Source organism: Octopus bimaculoides, chromosome Z (assembly GCF_046866305.1).
Source record: "Octopus bimaculoides isolate indiv1 chromosome Z, ASM4686630v1, whole genome shotgun sequence".
In the NCBI taxonomy this organism is placed as follows: domain Eukaryota; kingdom Metazoa; phylum Mollusca; class Cephalopoda; order Octopoda; family Octopodidae; genus Octopus; species Octopus bimaculoides.
The window spans coordinates 6576118-6595984 of NC_142944.1; the positions used below are offsets into that span (position 1 = coordinate 6576118).

General features: G+C 35.7%; 1 protein-coding gene across 15 annotated transcripts in view; it reads right to left on the reverse strand.

The window, feature by feature from the left end:
• The window catches only part of LOC106869485 (uncharacterized), a 398751-nt gene that overhangs the window by 95712 nt on the left and 283172 nt on the right, over positions 1 to 19867 (reverse strand). For all 15 annotated transcript variants that reach the window (XM_089365456.1, XM_089365452.1, XM_089365449.1 and 12 more), the window contains one exon: positions 13790 to 13939. In XM_089365456.1, coding sequence (XP_089221582.1) covers positions 13790 to 13939 — 150 coding nt within the window. The remainder of the gene's footprint in view (positions 1 to 13789; positions 13940 to 19867) is intronic.

Sequence of the window (19867 nt, forward strand, 5' to 3'; positions counted from 1 at the left end):
ATAGAGTTTTTTTTTTTTCCACAAACATTGTAAGTAGACATATGTATATTCATAATAACATGCAGTGTTGGCCAAAAATTTTTTTTTTTAACTATGGTAATTTATAGCAATGGAACAAACCAATTAACACTATAATTTAATATAATTTAATGAGGGCTGGCCACAGGAAGGGCATCAAGCCATAGAAAATCTGCCTCAAGAGATTTTGTCTGACCTATGCAAGCATGAAAAAGTACCCAATAAAATAATAATGTGTATGCAAATGAACATCAGTCCTACCTAATCTGATCTTATCTTTCATTAACTTCCCTGAGAGAGGATGCAAACCCAATCTGTGGGATTTAGTTCATAGTTCCTTCATACTCAGTGTAGATCCTTTGCTTGTGTCCATTTCCACTGTTTTATATATATATATATATACTAGCAGTATAACCCGACCTTGTCCGGGTGTGACTTATTATGCCATCTACGATAAGTCTTGCTAGCTGAAAATCAACTAAAAAAGAAAGCCTTACAACGAAAAAACCCTTATGATGTAAATATGTTCATAATTCAAAAGACGATGAAATTAATAGGGAAAGTCTGAAGGCTGTTTTGCGTAAAATTATTAAGCATACGTAAATTTCATCCGTGTAATTGGCTATAGAAATGCTTGTGCAAAACAACTTTTTGCACTGCTCTGATTATACATAGCAGGGTAATCCCTTTTAGCAGGAGCTAGGACGGCAATTTCTGATGAAGCAATTGCTGGCGATCTGTTGCTACACAGTTTTGCCAGAATTCTATCAGATTGGGCAGGAGGTGTTGATGCACCATTTTGCATTATGTTCAAAGTAGCTACTGGAATGTGGTGAATTGCTACAGTCTGTGGCTGTCATTTTAAACCGGTTGCTGTCTTTCCCCAGCAAACTCTCTTCTTTGGAGGCATAATTTATGTATATATTAAACAGAACAACAAAAGTTATAATAGATGGTAGGGTCGGTACTTTTCACATTTCTGTAATTTTTCAGATTAACACCCGCACGATTACCCAACCCTAATCCTAAACCTAATCCTAACACTAACCCTAACCCTAAACCCTAACCCTAACCCTGACCCTAAAAAACGTAACCGTAACATTAATCCTAAACCCTAACCCTGACCTTAAAACCCTAACCCTAACACCCTAGTGAAAATCGTGGTAAATTTACAAAACATTGACGAACATGAGTTATATTTTACTGAATGATTGTGTACTTGCACGTGTATGCTTTTGAGAGAGCGAGAGAGGAAGAGGTAGAGACGGGGAGAGAAAGGAATAGGGGTAGTTAAAAGTTTTCTTATGACTGCTTCTCTTCACTGCCTATTACTTCATTAGAAATCTAAGGATGCACATAAGCACATAATAGAGAAAAATGAAACAAATATGGACGACTTTCTCCGAAACACCACCGAGTGGGGAACACTTCTCAAAAATAACCTGCAGTTGTTTCCTTCAAAATTCCTACATGCTTGAAATGTACATACATCAAGGTACATTTGTACAAAATTTCATGAAAAAATATTCATTTTCCTGGAAGTTAAGAGGAATTTAAGTGGAATTTCCGTATATTGTACCCCACCCCCTTCCAAAACACTTTCACCGAAAATTTTTGTATATTTGGAATCTACATAATAATAAATAATATATGCATAGAAAATTTCATTAAAAAATATTCATTTTTATGAAAGTTATGACCTTCCAAAGTTGGGGGATACAACTCTGTAGTTATGCCATCAATGTTTTGTAAATACACCACGATGTGAATGATTGTGTTTACTTGCACGTGTATACGTTTGAGAGAGCGAGAGAGGAAGAGGGGGAGAAATGAATAGAGGCGGAGAGCAATGTGTATGTTGTTGTCACAGGTCATGTATGTGTGGTTGTGTGTGTTTTTACGTATCTATGTTATGAAAAATAGGTAAAGAATACTGAGATGAAAGTTTAATCTATGACGTTGTATGTATCACTTTCTCTCTCTCTCCCTCTCCCTCTTTAACTCTTACTCTCTATATTTTTATGTTGAGCGCGTGTGTAAGAATGGCGTTCCAGGTAGCAGGGATGAAATATAAAAGTTGCTAGAAACAACAGCCAAATCTCCCTTAAATCACACAAAGTAAACGGAATTTAAAAAATCTAATTACTGCACTGGAAAGTTCAGATCAAGAAAATTCCATTGATGTAAAAAATTTTACGAAAAAGTGGAAAATGTGGATTTCTATAAACTTTCAAAAAGGCTTGACGCAGACACACAATTTCAGCTTTATATATTAAAATATGTATAGGTGCAGGAGTGGCTGTGTGGTAAGTAGCTTGCTTACCAACCACATGGTTCCGGGTTCATTCCCACTGCGTGGCACCTTGAGCAAGTGTCCTCTACTATAGCCTCAGGCCGACCAAAGCCTTGTGAGTGGATTTGGTAGACGGAAACTGAAAGAAGCTCGTCGTATATATGTATATGTATATATATGTGTGTATATGTTTGTGTGTCTGTGTTTGTCCCCCCATCATCGCTTGACAACCAATGCTGGTGTGTTTACGTCCCCGTAACTTAGCGGTTCAGCAAAAGAGACCGATAGAATAAGTACTAGGCTTACAAAGAATAAGTCCTGGGTCAATTTGCTCAACTAAAGGCAGTGCTCCAGCATGGCCACAGTCAAATGACTGAAACAATTAAAAGAGTATATATAAATCATTTGTGTGGTTGTTCAGCAAGAAATTGCTGAACCCTTTCACATCGTCTAACAATGGGAGAGTCCATGATTATATGATGGACTCTCCCATTCTTAGACAATGTGTGAGGGTTTGGCAATTTGTTGCTGAACAGCCACACACATGATTTGTTTATGGTGATCAAATGTTTGTGTACACATAAGCTCACTCCCTCCATCAAATCGACATTACCTGTACAGGTGCCACATGTCAGCAATATGAAATGAAGTGCTTTGCTCAAGAATACAACGCAACACCTGGTCTATGAATCAAACCCACAATCACAAGTGCAACACCCTAATCACTAAGGAATGTGCCTTCACAGGCACATTATATATATATATATATATATATATATATATGGCTGGGTGGAAGTGCTTGTCTCCCCCTCACAAACATAAGGACACAGGAAATGTGTCAAGGCCGACAGGAAGCAGTCCAGCTTCCTAGGGCTAAATAGCAGCAGTATGATTCCCTTATTGGGACTGTCACATTAAGTTGACAGTATACAACAGCTTTATATATATATATATATATGGTAAATGGAAGATACGAGAATTTCCATTAATCACTACAATTGTTTCCGTACATCTAGAATTGATCCCTCATGGGTGGGACACTTAACAACTGGTTCAGGAGCATCTGATGGTGCAGATGTGTCACTCTGGGTGATAAATAGACATAACTCATTAAAATAACAGTTCCACGATGAATCTTCTCATTTCGTGTAATGCAAAAAAGAAACAAACATGCAGCACAGCGAAAAATGTATTAACAATAACCATTAAAGGATATGGATGTATAAAGGCCCTCACATAAGTTGTATGGCACATGTATACTCACTCATACAAGCATCCGCAAAGATGCAAGCATTCACACACGTGTAGTTTAGCACACTACATTCACATAGCAAGTAAAACAGCTACTTGGTGTTTATAAGAATGGGGAGGTTAAAACTAAATTCAATTCATCCATACCTTTAAGTAAATCATGTTAACAGTTACTCAAATTCATTCCCACTGCATTATGCAAAAATACACTTATAGGTATGTAGGCATCTTGAGAGTCTTTCAGAAATCTTAATGATCTTCTCATTGGTCCACAGAATAGACAGGGATTCCTCGGAGCAGAATCAGAACCTCCTGGAAATGATATATGCCTAACTAATGGACCAAATTACATTATACTTAATTTGGTCTTCCTTAAGTTGCCACACGAAATTGGCCAAAGATGTTCAATGTCTCTCATTGATTGTCTTGAAGCTGGCAACATGGTTGCAACAATGATTCTTGAATGAATCAGCCTTTTGCCCAATGTAAACATACAACCTTCCCCTCGTGTGCACAATACATTTATATACAAGATTTGTACTCATACAGAGGTTCATCAATGGGCATTTTGATTGTTCCATGCCTGAGCATTTATTATATTTATTTGTATATATAGCAGTTCTGACTTCATTTTATCTGCCACAGAACCCATACTTTAACCCTTTGGCATTTAGATCACTCTATCAAATGTAATGCTTATTTCATTTACATTATTTTGAAGTAATCAGACATTTCAAGAGTTTGATAATGTAAGTGCTTATTTTCAGACTGTCATAGTAGGATAGGTGTGAGAGGCTGGGTTTGGTCATTTTGGACAAAGCACAGGTAGAATATTTGGGCTGGACATGGCCAGTTTAAATGTTGAAGGGATAAAACATTCCTACAACATGCTCACATACTTTTGTCAAAAATAACCATTGTCCAAAATATGCTCTTATTTTTCTTTTTTTTTCCTCACCCTTTTCAAGCCTAGCCAGGCTCATGGGCCCGGTTTCCTGGTTTCTATGGCATATGTGTTTCCCCCAGCTGGACGGGACGCCAGTCCATCGCAGTATGCTCTTATTACATACTTAATATTATTAATCCATTGCTAAGTTATTTTTCCCAGAGATTTTTTTTTTTTTTTGGATATACCATATCCCATCACTCTGTGAACACTCCAACTGAAAAACTGCTGTGTTTACAAACACACACACACACACACACACACAGATTTGTACTTTAACCCATTAGCATATAAACCAACCATATCTGGCTCAAATATTCTACCTGCATTATGTTAAAACTATACAGATCCAGCCTTTCACATTGACCCTTCAATGTCATTATAAAAATAAAACATTCATATCATTGAAATCTCAAACCTACAAGATGTGAACAAATAGGGATTACTTTTGACAAAGTAAATCTAATGCAAAAGGGTTAAGAGACTCAACATTACATGAATATGAACAATCAGTGATCAAATCTTGACTAAGGCTTCCTCCCAAAAATTCCTTTGTGACACATACCTGATGTTTCTTCAGAAAAGCCATCCATTGAATTTATATGTATTTTATACTCCTGACTATAAGTTGGAAAGTAATGTCTAAGATATGCTGTGATGTACCTGAGTATAAATAGAATTGTATGGGGGGGGGGGGGGGGGGGTCATAGTTTTAGTTGTGCCTGATATCATTTACCATCTAATTCTCAATTTGTGCAGATTGAGTCTGTGATACCTGAGTAGATACAACAGTTATCAATCAAACAAACAAACGAAGATGAAACGGTGACATCTTACCTTATTGGTTAGATATATCAGATTGAGGAATGAGGATAATAATACAACAAAGACAAAAAAAAAAACCCTATTGAAAAGGAAGGCTCCTCAAAAATTAGCATTTTTATAGCAAAACAATAATTTGAGATAGCTGACGCCATTCACATGCAATGACAACTTCATCTACAGGTGTTAAAAAAAGAAAATGATCTGTTAGATAATCTTACATTACAAATAAAACTCTATAGATGGGCAACATTAAAACACCTAATCTTTTTATTTAATTCCTTTCTTTCATCTGAAGCTATTATTATACAAGGAAGGTGTCACTCCACCGTAATAATTTTGAAAGGATGCTTGTTTGATTATTTTATATTATGAAAGAATCTTACAAATCAGTTCTATACTTGACCAAATTATTACACAATCCGTCTTATTTAATTTGTCTTTTTCTTTCTTTTATATATGCTTATATATTCATAACAATATAGACTACAGACAATTTATATAAACTGTTATATGTTACGAAGTGAAGTGGCCTTGTTATTCTTCGAAAATATATTAACATTATAAATCTACCAAATGTCATGCACTAATAAATCTAATGACAATCATAAATGACAACACAGTGCAAATAAATGTAATATTAATATTTTCTAATATTATAGTTCAAGGTCAAACATTTTTGAAGGAGGGTGCAGCAACTTCAATCAACACCAACATTTGACATACTTCTTTTAAGAGGAAGTGAATTCAAGCAGATGGAGACTATACAGAAGTCTGTCTACAATAAACTTGAGCTAGCATAAGCCTTGGGAATAAAATTGGATAGGAAACTGTATCAAATCCCGTCAGTGAACTATACTTGATGGGCCATAGTTTCTCACCCTGTTCCTCGACATGTCTTTGAGGCCCCCATAAAAAGTTATGGGTACTGTGTTTTAAGCCAGTAATGAGCAACCTTACAACCAGTAAGAATTTCTGAATGACATACTGAAATGAAAAGTTACTTGAAGTTTTTTTTGAACAGTGTCACCTGCCTGATAATAATCCAAGTTTTGTGTGGCCTGTTTCTCATGAAAATGGTTGCCTGTGTCTGGTTTAAGCTATTTAAAGGTTTGCTTTGGTTACAGACAAGACTTTGATGATTTAATTACGAGATGAAAATGGAGGATAGCAACCGATAACAAAATTTTGCTTTGAAAGAAATTCAAAATTTCATTTCCCTCTCCCACTTTCCATTCCCATTAAAAAAAAAAATTGGAACCGTTTCTTATTTTGGCAAAATCGAAATCTGCAAGGAGAGGGGGAGGACCTAAAATGGTTGTGGTGTGTGTTTGACACCTCTGTTAAAGGCTTTATATTCTAGGAAATGGACAGAGAATAAGCACTAAGACAGGTAACGGTACAAAACGAATGATGTGTGTTTGTGTGTGCGTATGTGTACTGACCGACGGAGGCCTACGGTGTGTATATATATATATATATATATATATATATATATATATCATCCAAACGTGGTCAAAGCCAGTGCCCCTGACTGGCTCTTGTGCCAGTGGCATGTAAAAAAGCACCCACTACACTCTCGGAGTGGTTGGTGTTAGGAAGGGCATCCAGCAGTAGAAACCTTGCCAGATCAGATTGGAGCCTGGTGCAGCCTACTGGGTTGCCAGTCCTCAGTCAACCCATCCAACCCATGCCAGCATGGAAAGCAGATGTTAAACGATAATGATGATGATGACACACACACACATGCGCAGGCACACACACACACACGATACTAAAATCATATATAACTGGGCTGCTGTGAACAACCTTTCTAAAAACCAACTGCTACTGCAGGTCATATGTTAGAAAAATATAGTCATTGATTGGTAAGATTTCAGGTGACCTGATAACGAATGCCATGAACTTTTTTTTTTTTTATATTCTTTATCTTTCAATTATCTTTAAACTCCCCACATCTTCTCCTTCCACTCACAACTACATTTCTCTCTTTCATTAATTGCTCACAGCTTTTAGCATTTCATTTCACTTCTATCAGAAAGAAAATAAGTGACTAACAGTCCGTTAATTACCCTCAGTACTTAATTAATTAAAGTGACTCATCTCTAAAGCAGGCGAGATACTCTTTTAATCACCCAGTATTGATGGAAGTTTGTACAGATTGACTGTGGATTAATTTTTCCCCCCGTTTAATTTGGTACTGAGAAACATCATTTAATTCAGTACAGTTTGGAATTTGAAATTTACTGGGATCAATAGAACAATCACAGTGGTATGATATATTGATTCAAACCAATCAAATATGCATAGACATTCTAGAAACAGCTGTGAATGAAACTAAGGAATATTTTTAAAAATTTTATTCCTCAGTTTGACTTATTTACTGCATAAATTGATCTGAGGTCATGTATTGAAACTAGAAATACATAAACCATGGCAATTCATCATTATTGTTATTATTATTATTATTATTATTATTAAAGTGAACTGGCAGAGTTGTTAGCATGCCGAGCAAAATGCTTAGTGGTATTTTGGTTTATGTTCTGAGTTCAAATTCCACCGAGGTCAACTTTGCCTTTTAGTCTTTTGGGGTTGCTAAAATAAGTTACCAGTTGAGTACTAGAGTCAATATAATTGACTATCCCCCACCCCCAAATTTCATGCCTTGTGCCTATAGTAGATAGGATTATTATTATTATTATTAATACTGCAAGCTGGCAAAATTGTTAGCATGCCAAACAAAATGCTTAGTGGCATCTCATCCCTCTCTGTTTTGAGTTCAAATGCCACCAAGGTCAACTTTGCCTTTAGTCCTTTTGGGATTGATAACTTAAGTACCAGTTGAACACTGGTGGTCAATGTAATCAACTTGCCCCTACCCCCAAAATTGCTGATCTTGTGCCTAAATTTGAAGCCATTATTATTTTCATTATTATCATTATTATTATTATTGAGTGAGAGAGCAGTGTATGTCATCAAAGTGACACTGGGGTACAAATATATAAAGCCTAATATATACCCATCATGACTACACATCTGATGAGGGTACACCAGGCACATGCATCACAACCATACAGCTGGTCAAGTTACATCAGATGTGGTCAGTAGTTCGTTTATATTATGTTCCCAGTGAAGACATTTGAAATCTCCATTGGCCTACTCTACTTGTCTAGGTTTGTAAAATAGATAACACATAATAATAGTAATCCTTTCTTCTATAGGCACAAGGTGTGAAATTTGGGAGAGGGGGATACTTGATTACATTAACCCCAGTGCACAACTGGTACTTATTTCATTGACTCTGACAGGATGAAAAGCAAAGTTAACCTCAGTAGAATTTGAACTCAGAACGTAGTGGCAGACGAAATACCACTAATAATGATAATCCTTTCTACTACAGGCACAAGGCCAGCAATTTCGTGGGGAGCATATAAGTTGATTATACCAACCCTGGTGTTCAACTGGTACTTATTTTATCAACCCCAAAAGGATAAATGACAAAATCAATCCCAGCAGAATTTGAACTCAGACTTATGAGCCAGAAGAAATTCTGCCAAGCATCTTCACCAAAACACTAACAATTATGTGAGCTTGTCACTTTAATAATAATAATAATGATCCTTTCTACTACAGGCACAAGACTTGAAATTTTTGGGGGAAGGGTTGCGTTGATTACATCAACCCCAATTACTCAACTGGTACCTAAATTTATTGACCACGAAAGGATGAAAAGCAAAGTCAACCTCAGTGGAATTTAAACTCAGAATGTAGCGACAGATGAAATGCCACGAAGAATTTTGCCCAGCGTGCCAATGATTCTGCCAGCTCACCACCTTAATAATAACAATAATAATAATAATAATAATAATAATAATAATAATAATAATGGTTTCTGTTTTTGGCACAAGGTCAGCAATTTCAGGAACGAGGGTAAGTTGATTACCTCAAACCCCAATAATTAACTGGTACTTGTTTTATTAACCCCCAAAAGAATGAAAGTCAAAGCTGACATCAATGGAATTTGAACTCAGAACATAAAGGCAGACAAAATGCCGCTCAGTGTGCTAAAAATTCTACTAATTCTTTCAACTACTACTGCTGCTGCTGCTGCTACTAGTAATAATAATAATAATAATAATAACAATAATAATAATAAGAGTTTTTCTATTTAACTTGAAAATAAAATGTTAAAAGTAAACTGGAATAACCTGCCTTAATCCTTTCAAAATAAATATGATATAACTCTTAGTGAAGAATGCTACTTCAGGAAATACAGGTTTTTACAATTTTTTTTTTCTTCTTCCTTTCCTCCATAACCCTACACACCATATAACTGAGTAAATAACATACCAGAAAAATTTGTTCTTAAAAGGAGAAAAAACCCCCCAGTAAACAGAACAAAGCAAAACTTTAAACTTTTCTTTTTCTTTCTTGAAAGTTTGATAAAATCTATTTGATAGTTATCATATGTTTTAGCATCTGTTTTTACAAGCTGTCATAGTTCCAATAGCTGTGAAACATTGTTTTGCTGCCAAGCTGCCTTAATCATTCGTCTCACACACTATCCTCACCACTAACCATAAAACCCTCCAAGATCTATCTTTCTATCTATTCATCATAGGTAACACCTTTTTTTTTTTTTTTATCACCTTCTTTTCTGTCAGACACACATGTAAACTCATAGCTTCGCCAGATCCCTCATTATCCATTCTTACCAAATGTACATAACATCTGCATCATCTCACACATTGGCAATATCAGACAACATGCATACACACTTGTGTGCATAACTCTCTTTGACCACCACCACACACTTTCTTTTTTCCTCTCTTTTGCTCCCTATACTTATGTTAGCCAAGGAGGCAGTTCTGTAAAACACATTCTCCAAATCAATAGATAAACAACCACAGCAATTCACTTCCAGTGTTTCAGCTCACTTTTACCATTCATTTTATTTTGTTGCTTTATATATATATATTTTTTTGTTTTTCATTGACCTGAAGAGAAGAATAGCATTCACGTTTTTCCTTCTTTTCCTTATTATATCCTTAGAAGTTGTTGTTACACAGAAGGATCAATGAGACATAGTCCATGCTTAATTGAAATAGATGTAGATTAGCAAGTAGGTAATTAATTACAATTCAAAAAAAAAAAATACAAAAAAAACCCGAAGTCAGATGAAACGGACAAAAATTATTCGGTGATATTCATAAGTTTGGCTAAATACATATACCAGGAGGAATCTGAGATTTTGAGATTGAAGAAAGAGAGGCTTGGGTGCAGCTGTTTGGGTACTAATGATTTGGCATGAGGGACTGGACATTCTAATTGTTTCAACAGCAGAATTGCTTTGACACAAGAGGTAAACATGTGCACACATACAGAGAGAAACAATAAACATAAACATACATATACAAACGTAACTAGATGTTCACACACATAAACAGAGAGAGAGAGAACGAAAGAGAGAACAATATTGAAACATCTAATGGCAAATAACTCGATATTGAATCAGAGACACCAAAAAGACGGCACCAAAACAGCTGGCAAAAAGATCCCATAGCCCTGGCACTGACATATTGCCAGGAATGTCAATGTCATCCTATGGCATAGAACTTATCCAAACCACCACACTTTTAACTCTTTTGTTACCAACCCGGCTGAAAATAGCTCTAGCTCTGTGCTACAAATGTCTTGTTCTGAATTAAAATCTTCCACCAAACTTTAGTCACAATTTATGTTCCTAACACTAACTTAATGATAACTAAGTTATTTTACTAAATTCTTTGTTATATTTAAAGTAATTGAAAGAAACACAGAACATCTCAACAGAAATGTGGTAACAAAATGGTTAAAATATATAATAGAGAAACAATTCTTAACCCTTTAGATACCAACCCAGCTGAAACTGCCTCTACCTCTATAATACAAATGTCTTGTTTTCAAAAGTTCTGAATTAAAATCTTCCACCAAACCTTAGTCACAGTTTATGTTCCTAACAATAGCTGAATGATAACTAAGTTATTTTACTAAATTCTTTGTTATATTTAGAATTAATTGAAAGAAACACAGAACATCTCGACAGAAATATGGTAACGAAAGGGTTAAAATATATAATAGAGAAGCAATTCTTAACCCTTTTGATACTAACACAGTTGAAATTGCTTCTAGCTCTGTAGTACAGATAACTTAGTTAATGATAACTTAGTTATCATTCAGCTAGTTTTAGGAACTAGCTGAATGATAACTAAGTTATTTTACTAAATTCTTTGTTATATTTAGAATTAATTGAAAGAAACACAGAACATCTCGACAGAAATATGGTAACGAAAGGGTTAATATCTGAGTAACAAGGACAACTACCCAGGGTGATAATCTGAGAGAGAACTGCAAGTAGAAGTAAACAAGGAACTACATCAAAACGCAAAGAGCAAGCAATCATAGAAGAACAGAACCTACTTTAGAACTCATGTAAGAAGTAGAGGAAAGACGACTTATAAATAGGTGAATTCTCATATCAAGCTGACACTATTTTCTTTTGCAATATGAGGTTTGTGGCTATCATGTGTGAATAAATACAAGCAATATAATGGCTCCTTTAAGGTGGCGAGCTGGCAGAAACGTTAGGACATCATCATCATCATCATCATCATCGTTTAACGTCCGCCTTCCATGCTAGCATGGGTTGGACGATTTGACTGAGGACTGGTGAAACCAGATGGCTACACCAGGCTCCAATCTGATTTGGCAGTGTTTCTAAAGCTGGATGCCGAAAATGCTTAGTGGTATTTCGTCTGTCTTTACGCTCTGAGTTCAAATTCTGCCAAGGTCGACTTTGATTTTCATCCTTTCGGGATTGATAAATTAACTACCAGTTGTGTACTGGGGTCGATCTAATCAACTGCCTCACCCTCCCCAAAAATTTTAGGCCTTGTGCCTGGAGTAGAAAAGAACATAATGGCTTCCTCATTTAACTATTGTAGAGCATCACATTCTCTCAAACATATATCTTTTATCTTTTAGTCAGCTCAGTCACTGGACTGTGGACATTTTGGATTTACTTGAAAGGGTTTAATCAAACAAATTGACCCCCAGTATTTATTTTAAGTCTTGTACTTATTCTATTGGTCCCTTTTGCCAAACCACTAAGTTACAGTGATGTAAACAAGCCATTGCCAATTGCTAGGTGGTAGTGGGAAGGACACACAGACACAAAACAGGCTTCCACACAGTTTCTTATTTCTTTACTGCCCACAAGGGGCAAAACATAAAGGGGACAACAAAGACAGACAAAGGGATTAAGTCAATTACATCGACCCCAGTGCACAACTGGTACTTAATTTATCGACCCCGAAAAGATGAAAGGCAAAGTCGAGCTCGGTGGAATTTGAACTTAGAACGTAACGGCAGACGAAATACCGCCATGCATTTCGCCTGGCGTGCTAATGTTTCTGCCAGGTCGCTGTCTTCCACACAGTTTCTGTCTACCAAATTCACACGAAAGGCATTGATCAGCTCAGGGCTGCAGTGGAAGACACTTGCCCAAAGCGCCACGCAGTGGGACTGAAACCAAAGTCACATAGTTACAAAGCAAGTATCTGGGCAAATTCCTGCAGTTGAAACAATATCAAGACATTTTCAGCTTTAATGTATATTTTGCAGAGCAACTAATTACTCTTTTCTTGCATTCAGACCACTTTCTTGTTATATATTCTGTGGAAACTCCTAATTTTACATGGTAAATTTCTTTTAAAACAGACACACAATAAATGGACCATATATGCTGTGTGATCAACCCTTTAGCATTCAATTTACTGTCAAATTCTCATCCCTTCCAGACTTCAATAATTTGATTGTTTATTTTTGGAATGACCTTGTAGGGTAGGTGTGAGAGGCTGGATCAGACCAGTTTGGACATAAAACAGACAGAATATTTTGACCAGATTTGGCTGGTTTATATGCTAAAGGGTTAAAGGTAGAAATAAATCAAGGAAGAGCTGCAAAATGACACTAAAGATTGGTGAAGATTGGGCTTCGCAGACAAAATAACAATTTCAGATACAAGGAAGAATTCTGAATTACAGACCAATCAAACCTATATCAACATCATCAACATCATCACTGTCTTGACTCCTGGGACTCAGAAGACTAGTTATCTGGTTTCCACAGTGTATAAGTGACAGATCACAACATTCCCCCTGGATGGGACACCAGTCTTTTGCAGGGTTACTCACAGCTGACTAGACTTAAAGAATATGAAATAAGCATTATGCTCAAGGACAGAATGCACCACCCGGTCCAGGAATTGAACTAAAGATCTTATATCTAACACTCTCACTACTAAGCTATGCGCAGAAAGAAAAATCTAAAAAAACAAACAAACATTAAAGCAATGGTTATAATAAAAGCAAGACTTTTTTTTTTTTTTTCAACATAGAATAATTCAAAAATATAATTACGTTTATCAGATGTTTCACTATCATTGCATTTCTTCTTTTGGTTTTGAGAGCTGTTTGAAGAATCCACTGGGTCATTCTCAACTATGTCTGGTTCTCCCCACCAGGAAGGTTGACCATAAAGCGGTGTAACCTTTTTAATTCTAGTTATATCTGGAGAAGAAGAAAAAAAACAATAAAAATAGAATCAATGTATGCAAACAAACATATATTTCACATATAAATAAAATTTACTTCTGTTGCTTCTCGTAAAACACACACATAAAGACAATTATTGTTCTTTTTTCTTTTCTTTTCTTTTTTTTGTGTGTGTGTGTGTGTGTGTGTGTATATTACTTTATAAGTAAATCAAATCTAGTAAATGGCTACTTCTAGCTTGTACCGACTTGAGATAGTCAATAAATTTAATTTTAGACATATTTTATCACACATAAATTTTACCAAAGAACTAAGAATTTTACTTGAGAAATATTCCTCCAAAAGAATATGGGCAATACATCAGTTTTAAATTAATTTCAATTAATTAATTACATGTAATATAAACATTAAATGATGATGATGAATTATATCATGATATTTTATATCACAAGAAGGACATCCAGCAGTAGAAACTCTGCAAGACCAGACTGGAGCCTGGTGCAGCCGCTGGCTCTCCAGATTTCAGTCACACCGTCCAACCCATGCCAGCATGGAAAACAGACGTTAATCAATGATGATAATGATGATGAAACAATTGTTGAGCACAATCAACTTATGAAATACATATGAAATCTATGCTTTTCTGCTTGTTTATTCTAAATATGTGGCTTTTGATAATTCTTTTAGCCACAAGTTTGTTCCACCAAGATTTACTGTATAGCAATATCATTAAACTCTAAAATGTTATGTGTCTGAAACAAAAACCACTCTTAATTACCATGAATATATTTTTTGGTGCTCAAACCTAATTTCTATATAAATATAAATAATACTCCAAGAATTTGTTAAAATAAGTTCATGCTCTTTGAGGATAAGTGGACTGACATATCAGGCAGGATTCTTCATCAAATAAACAGTTTTTGGCCAATGCAGATTATTGATAGTTTTGTCAGGTACTTATCAGTCCTAAACAAGATTGTATGATGTCTACAGGATCAGGACACACCATCTGCATTCTGGTAAGCAATATATACTCTTATTAAGATGGTGAGCTAGCAGAATCATTTGCATGCCAGGCTTAGTGCTTGGCAGCATTTCATCCATTTTAACATTCTGAGTTCAAATTCTGCCAAGGTTGACTTTGCCTTTTCATTCTTTCAGTGGTCAATAAATTAAGTACCAGTTAAGCATTGCAGGTCAATGTAATCAACTTTGCTCACTCTCCTGAAATTCCTGGCCTTGTGCCAATATTTGAAGCCAATATATAATTCTATCTCTAATTCTAAATCATTTCCTATCTTTACTTTATTTCTACTTAAACTCAATACAGGAAACATGTCTGACCTGAGAAATTAATACAACTTAACCTGGAAGAAATAATTAAAAAAAAAAACAACAAAATAATCCATTATTGATATGTAAAGCTACATTTGTTGTACATTCCACTCCTAGTTCTTTACACAATTACCTGACCCAATATTATATTAAATAATAAAGAGAAAGTTGTTTTTATATAGATGGTTGTGTTTAAATGCTTTTTTCTTCTTTTCTTTTTCCACTACTTGCAACAAAGTTTGTGTTGCTATGTAACTCAGAGTGTGCGTGTGCGTGTGCGTGTGCGTGTGTGTGTGTGTGTGTGTGTGTGTGTGTGTGTGTGTTAGAGAGCATTTGAATAGTATTGTTTTTTCATGTAACCAATTTCATTTTCCACATAACTTAGTTTGATCAACAGATATCCAACTAGCTGGGTAAGAAAGCAAAATTTTAAGAACGTAAAAATACATACACACACACAAATACTGCATGGTGAACATGGATAAACAAAATTTGAAAAAGTATGGCAGTGTAGTTAAGAAATTTATTTTGCAGTCATGTAGCTCTATATTTATTCCCACTAAACAACAACACCTTGGGCAAGTGTCTTCTATTATAGCATAATTTCACATGAACCCAAGTTTTATGAGAAGTGAAACAGGATAGACATGTGGAAACTCATTGGATGGGCTGTTCTTTGGTGGTTGATTAAATCCACCACTCTGGTTAATACACCACTGCACACCTGTGTCTTTTGCAGGGGTTATAAGTGACCAGGACAGGTAACCATATAGTCTAAAGACAGACCACGGGTTTTAGGTTCATCTTCCTTCTCTGTCTGCATTCATGTTGGAGGCTTTAGGAAAGTGTCTTCAGCAGAGCATACCACTGACACAGAATTATTTGAGATATCAGACACTGAAGGAAAACAACTGAACAAAAGGGAAAGAGAACAGAAGCTAATGGAAAAGTCTCTGTGTAAAAGCTTAATGTGCTAAAAATCATATCTTAACCTTCCTTTTGTTTGTGAGAGAGACAAACAGACGGTGGTGGTGGTAGGAGGAGTTGTGGGTGTTTGACATTGTACAATATCAAGGATTGATATACTAAAAGACAACATGACAATGGTTAGAATACACTTCATTATAGATCTACTCAATGAGAACTAGCCTAGGGCTAAACAATGACTGCACAAAGGTAAAAGTTATCTAACTTCTATGTGAATGCATTTGTTGGATGAGAATGAGTGATACATAATATCATAAGGTGTGAGAGATAGAGAAAGAGCGAGCGAGAGAGAGAGAGGGGGGGGAGAGACATTTACTCTGAAAAAGATGACGTTTGTTTGTATTTTCTGTAAACAATAGGGCATCATAGTTTGGTAATTTCATAGGCTTCAAAGTGTGAAGACCAATGGCAACAGAAAAGGCACCTTGCCACAGAATTACTGCCTGAAGAAATCTTGTCCAAACTGTGTCGACATGGAAGAGAAAATATAAAAAAGTTAAAGACAAGTTCCACTGCAAGTGTCTTCTACTACAGCTCCGGGCTGACTAAAGATTGATTTGGTTGACAGAAACTGAAAGAAGCCTATCATGTGTCTTTGTGTGTGTATACCTATTTTTATGTTTGTCACCCACCACCATTTGACAACCAGTGTTGGTTTGTTTACGTCTCTGTAACTTAGCAGTCTGGCAAAAAAAGAAAAGGCACCAATAGAATAACAACCAAGCTTAAGGAAAAAGAGTATTGGTGTCAATTTATTTGACTAAACCACTCTAAGCATTGCCCCAGCATGGCCACAGTCTAGTGGCCAAAACAAAGATGAAAGATAAAAGAACAGGATTGTCTAGAGTTTTACAAAAAAAATGTCATCTTCAAGAACAGGCTTAATTTGTAACCCTCGTCCAACCCATGCTAGCATGGAAAGCGGACGTTAAACAATGATGATGATGATGAACATTTTTTTCACAAATCGATACATAAAGGGGTGCTGAAAAGTTCCTGGTTTTGGGTAAAAGAAAACACAAGAGGTCCAGTTAATTCTGGTTTTATTCAACATCTACACTCTTGGAGTGGTTGGCGTTAGGAAGGGCATCCAGCTGTAGAAACTCTGCCAGATCAGATTGGAGCCTGGTGCAGCCATCTGGTCCACCAGTCCACAGTCAAATTGTCCAACCCATGCTAGCATGGAAAGCGGACATTAAACGACGATGATATTCTCCTCTCAGATTCACAAGCCCTGTAGAAGAACATAGAAGGTTGAACCTCCAACCAGGCCTTTCGTGATACGCTTAAAGCCAGAAACTTTTCAGCACCCACCTCATATTAATCTAGAACAGAATAACTTGGCCTAGTTTAAAACTGAAATTTAGAATCACAATGTCATTGACTTTGTCTTTATCATTCAGACTAAAGAGAAATCTACAGTTTTAATCAATCTAATTAATTAAAATAAAAAAAAGAAAGAAGATGAAAATCCATATATCAGGACAACATCACTAATTTCAAATATTTAAATATTGATCTCAGTGTTTAAGTTAAAAATATTCCCATAAATTTACCTCACTCTCACCCCATCTCATTCAATCCTCTCCTATTTTAAGTCCCTAATCAAAAATTTTCAAATTGATTTGTGAATATGTAATGACATCTATACCACCACCACTATCATCATCATCCTCAAATCAATGAGAGTATCACTACATGGTTATTACTCGATCTGCTAGAAATAGCAGTCATTTTCTTCTTTACTGCTTCAGCAAAGAAAGAACACTTTAGGCAACACAGTCCTAAGAGAAATTAGAAAGTTACTGCTCTGACACCACTGGACATAGATCTGTACAATTAGGAATGGATTGAGGTCAATCTTCCTGTTACCATGTTTCTTATTTCTTTATTGCCCACAAGGAGCTAAACATAGAGGGGACAAACAAGGCCAAAGGGATTAAGTTGATTACATCGACCCCATTGCATAACTGGTACTTAATTTATCGACCCCGAAAGGATGAAAGACAAAGTCGACCTCGGCAGAATTTGAACTCAGAACATAACAGCAGACGAAATGCCACTTAGCATTTCGCCCGGTGTGCTAACGATTCTGCCAACTCCCTGCCTTTGTTACCATATTTCTGTTAACTCTTCAGCATTCTGATTACTGTTATTTATTCACATTGTTTGGAATTAATCATGCATTATCTCATAGCTTTGAGATTTCAATGATGGGATTGTTTATTCCTCAAATGTAGGGTAAGCATGAGGGGCCACGTCTGGGCCAGTATGAACATGAAACAGGTAGACTATTTGAGTTAGAAATGTCTGGTTTAAATGCTTAAGGTTAAAATAAATGCTCTGCTTTCACCATTATTAAAGTAGCGTTGGAAACATAAATTAACATGAAATTTTAACAGAAACTCAATGGTTAGATCACTTGAAGCTGGAAGTGTGTGCCATGGAACCAAGGATGGCCTCAGGCAGGTTGGTACCAGAAGGGATGAATAACAAAGATTTAGTTACCTTCTACATATTACCACAAATAGCAACAATTGTGTGTGTGTGAGAGAGAGAGAGAGAGAGAGAGAGAGAGAGAGAGAGAGAGAAAGAGAGAGAGAGAGAGAGAGAGAGAGAGAGAGAAAGGAGAGATAAATGTTGTCATTCTATCTGCTGAAAATAGCAACCAAATCTTAGCCAGATCGCATGTTACTGTCTAGAAAAGAGGATGCAAGTACTTTATGATGTAGTGTGAATTAGACAAAAATATCAGGAAAGTCACGTTTAAAAAACATAAATCTGCCGAAGCAACTGTGAATGTTAACTTTCTATAAGTTATATATTTTCCGAGTTAGTTTGTAAGGAATAACAAAAGTAATATACACACATACATACATATACATCATACACATGTACTGCATGTGACATATGTACATGCATATATATATATATATATATATATATATATATATATATATATATATATATATATATATATATATATATATATATATATATATATATATCTTGTATTTGCTTCAGTTTTTGGACTGTGGCCATACTGGAGCACCTCCTTGAGGGGGTTTTAGTTGGACAACTCAACCTCATATATATATATATATTTATGTATGTGTGTGTGTGTGTGTCTGCGTGTATAAATATAAACAAACTAACATTTGTTATTTTGTAAGTGTCAAAAATGTGTATTGTACAGAACAAATATGTTTTGTTTATCTTTTGAAAACAGAAACACCATTAGAACAGCAGAAATATTTAGTAAATTACCCTTACAAAGCAGAAAAATTTTATCAACAAACCACCATGGGACAAACATACACACACACTCATGTATGTGGGGTGTGTGTGTGTGTATTGGTATTAGCAAGAGAAAAAGTACTCAATACCACAACAGAATGTAAAAGCTGTACCGTCAGATCTTCTTCATATGGGTAAAGACTGCTTATTCCTGCCTCAGAAACCAACAATAAGATGGGGCAGACTTTACTGTAACAGCCCAATAGATCAATCTAAAACAAATTCCATCTCTCTATCTGTCCATCCGTCTGTGTCTGTCAGTGTGTCTGTATTTTTCTCCCTGAGCATACTATAAATATTCTATCTAAAATACTTGAAAAATAA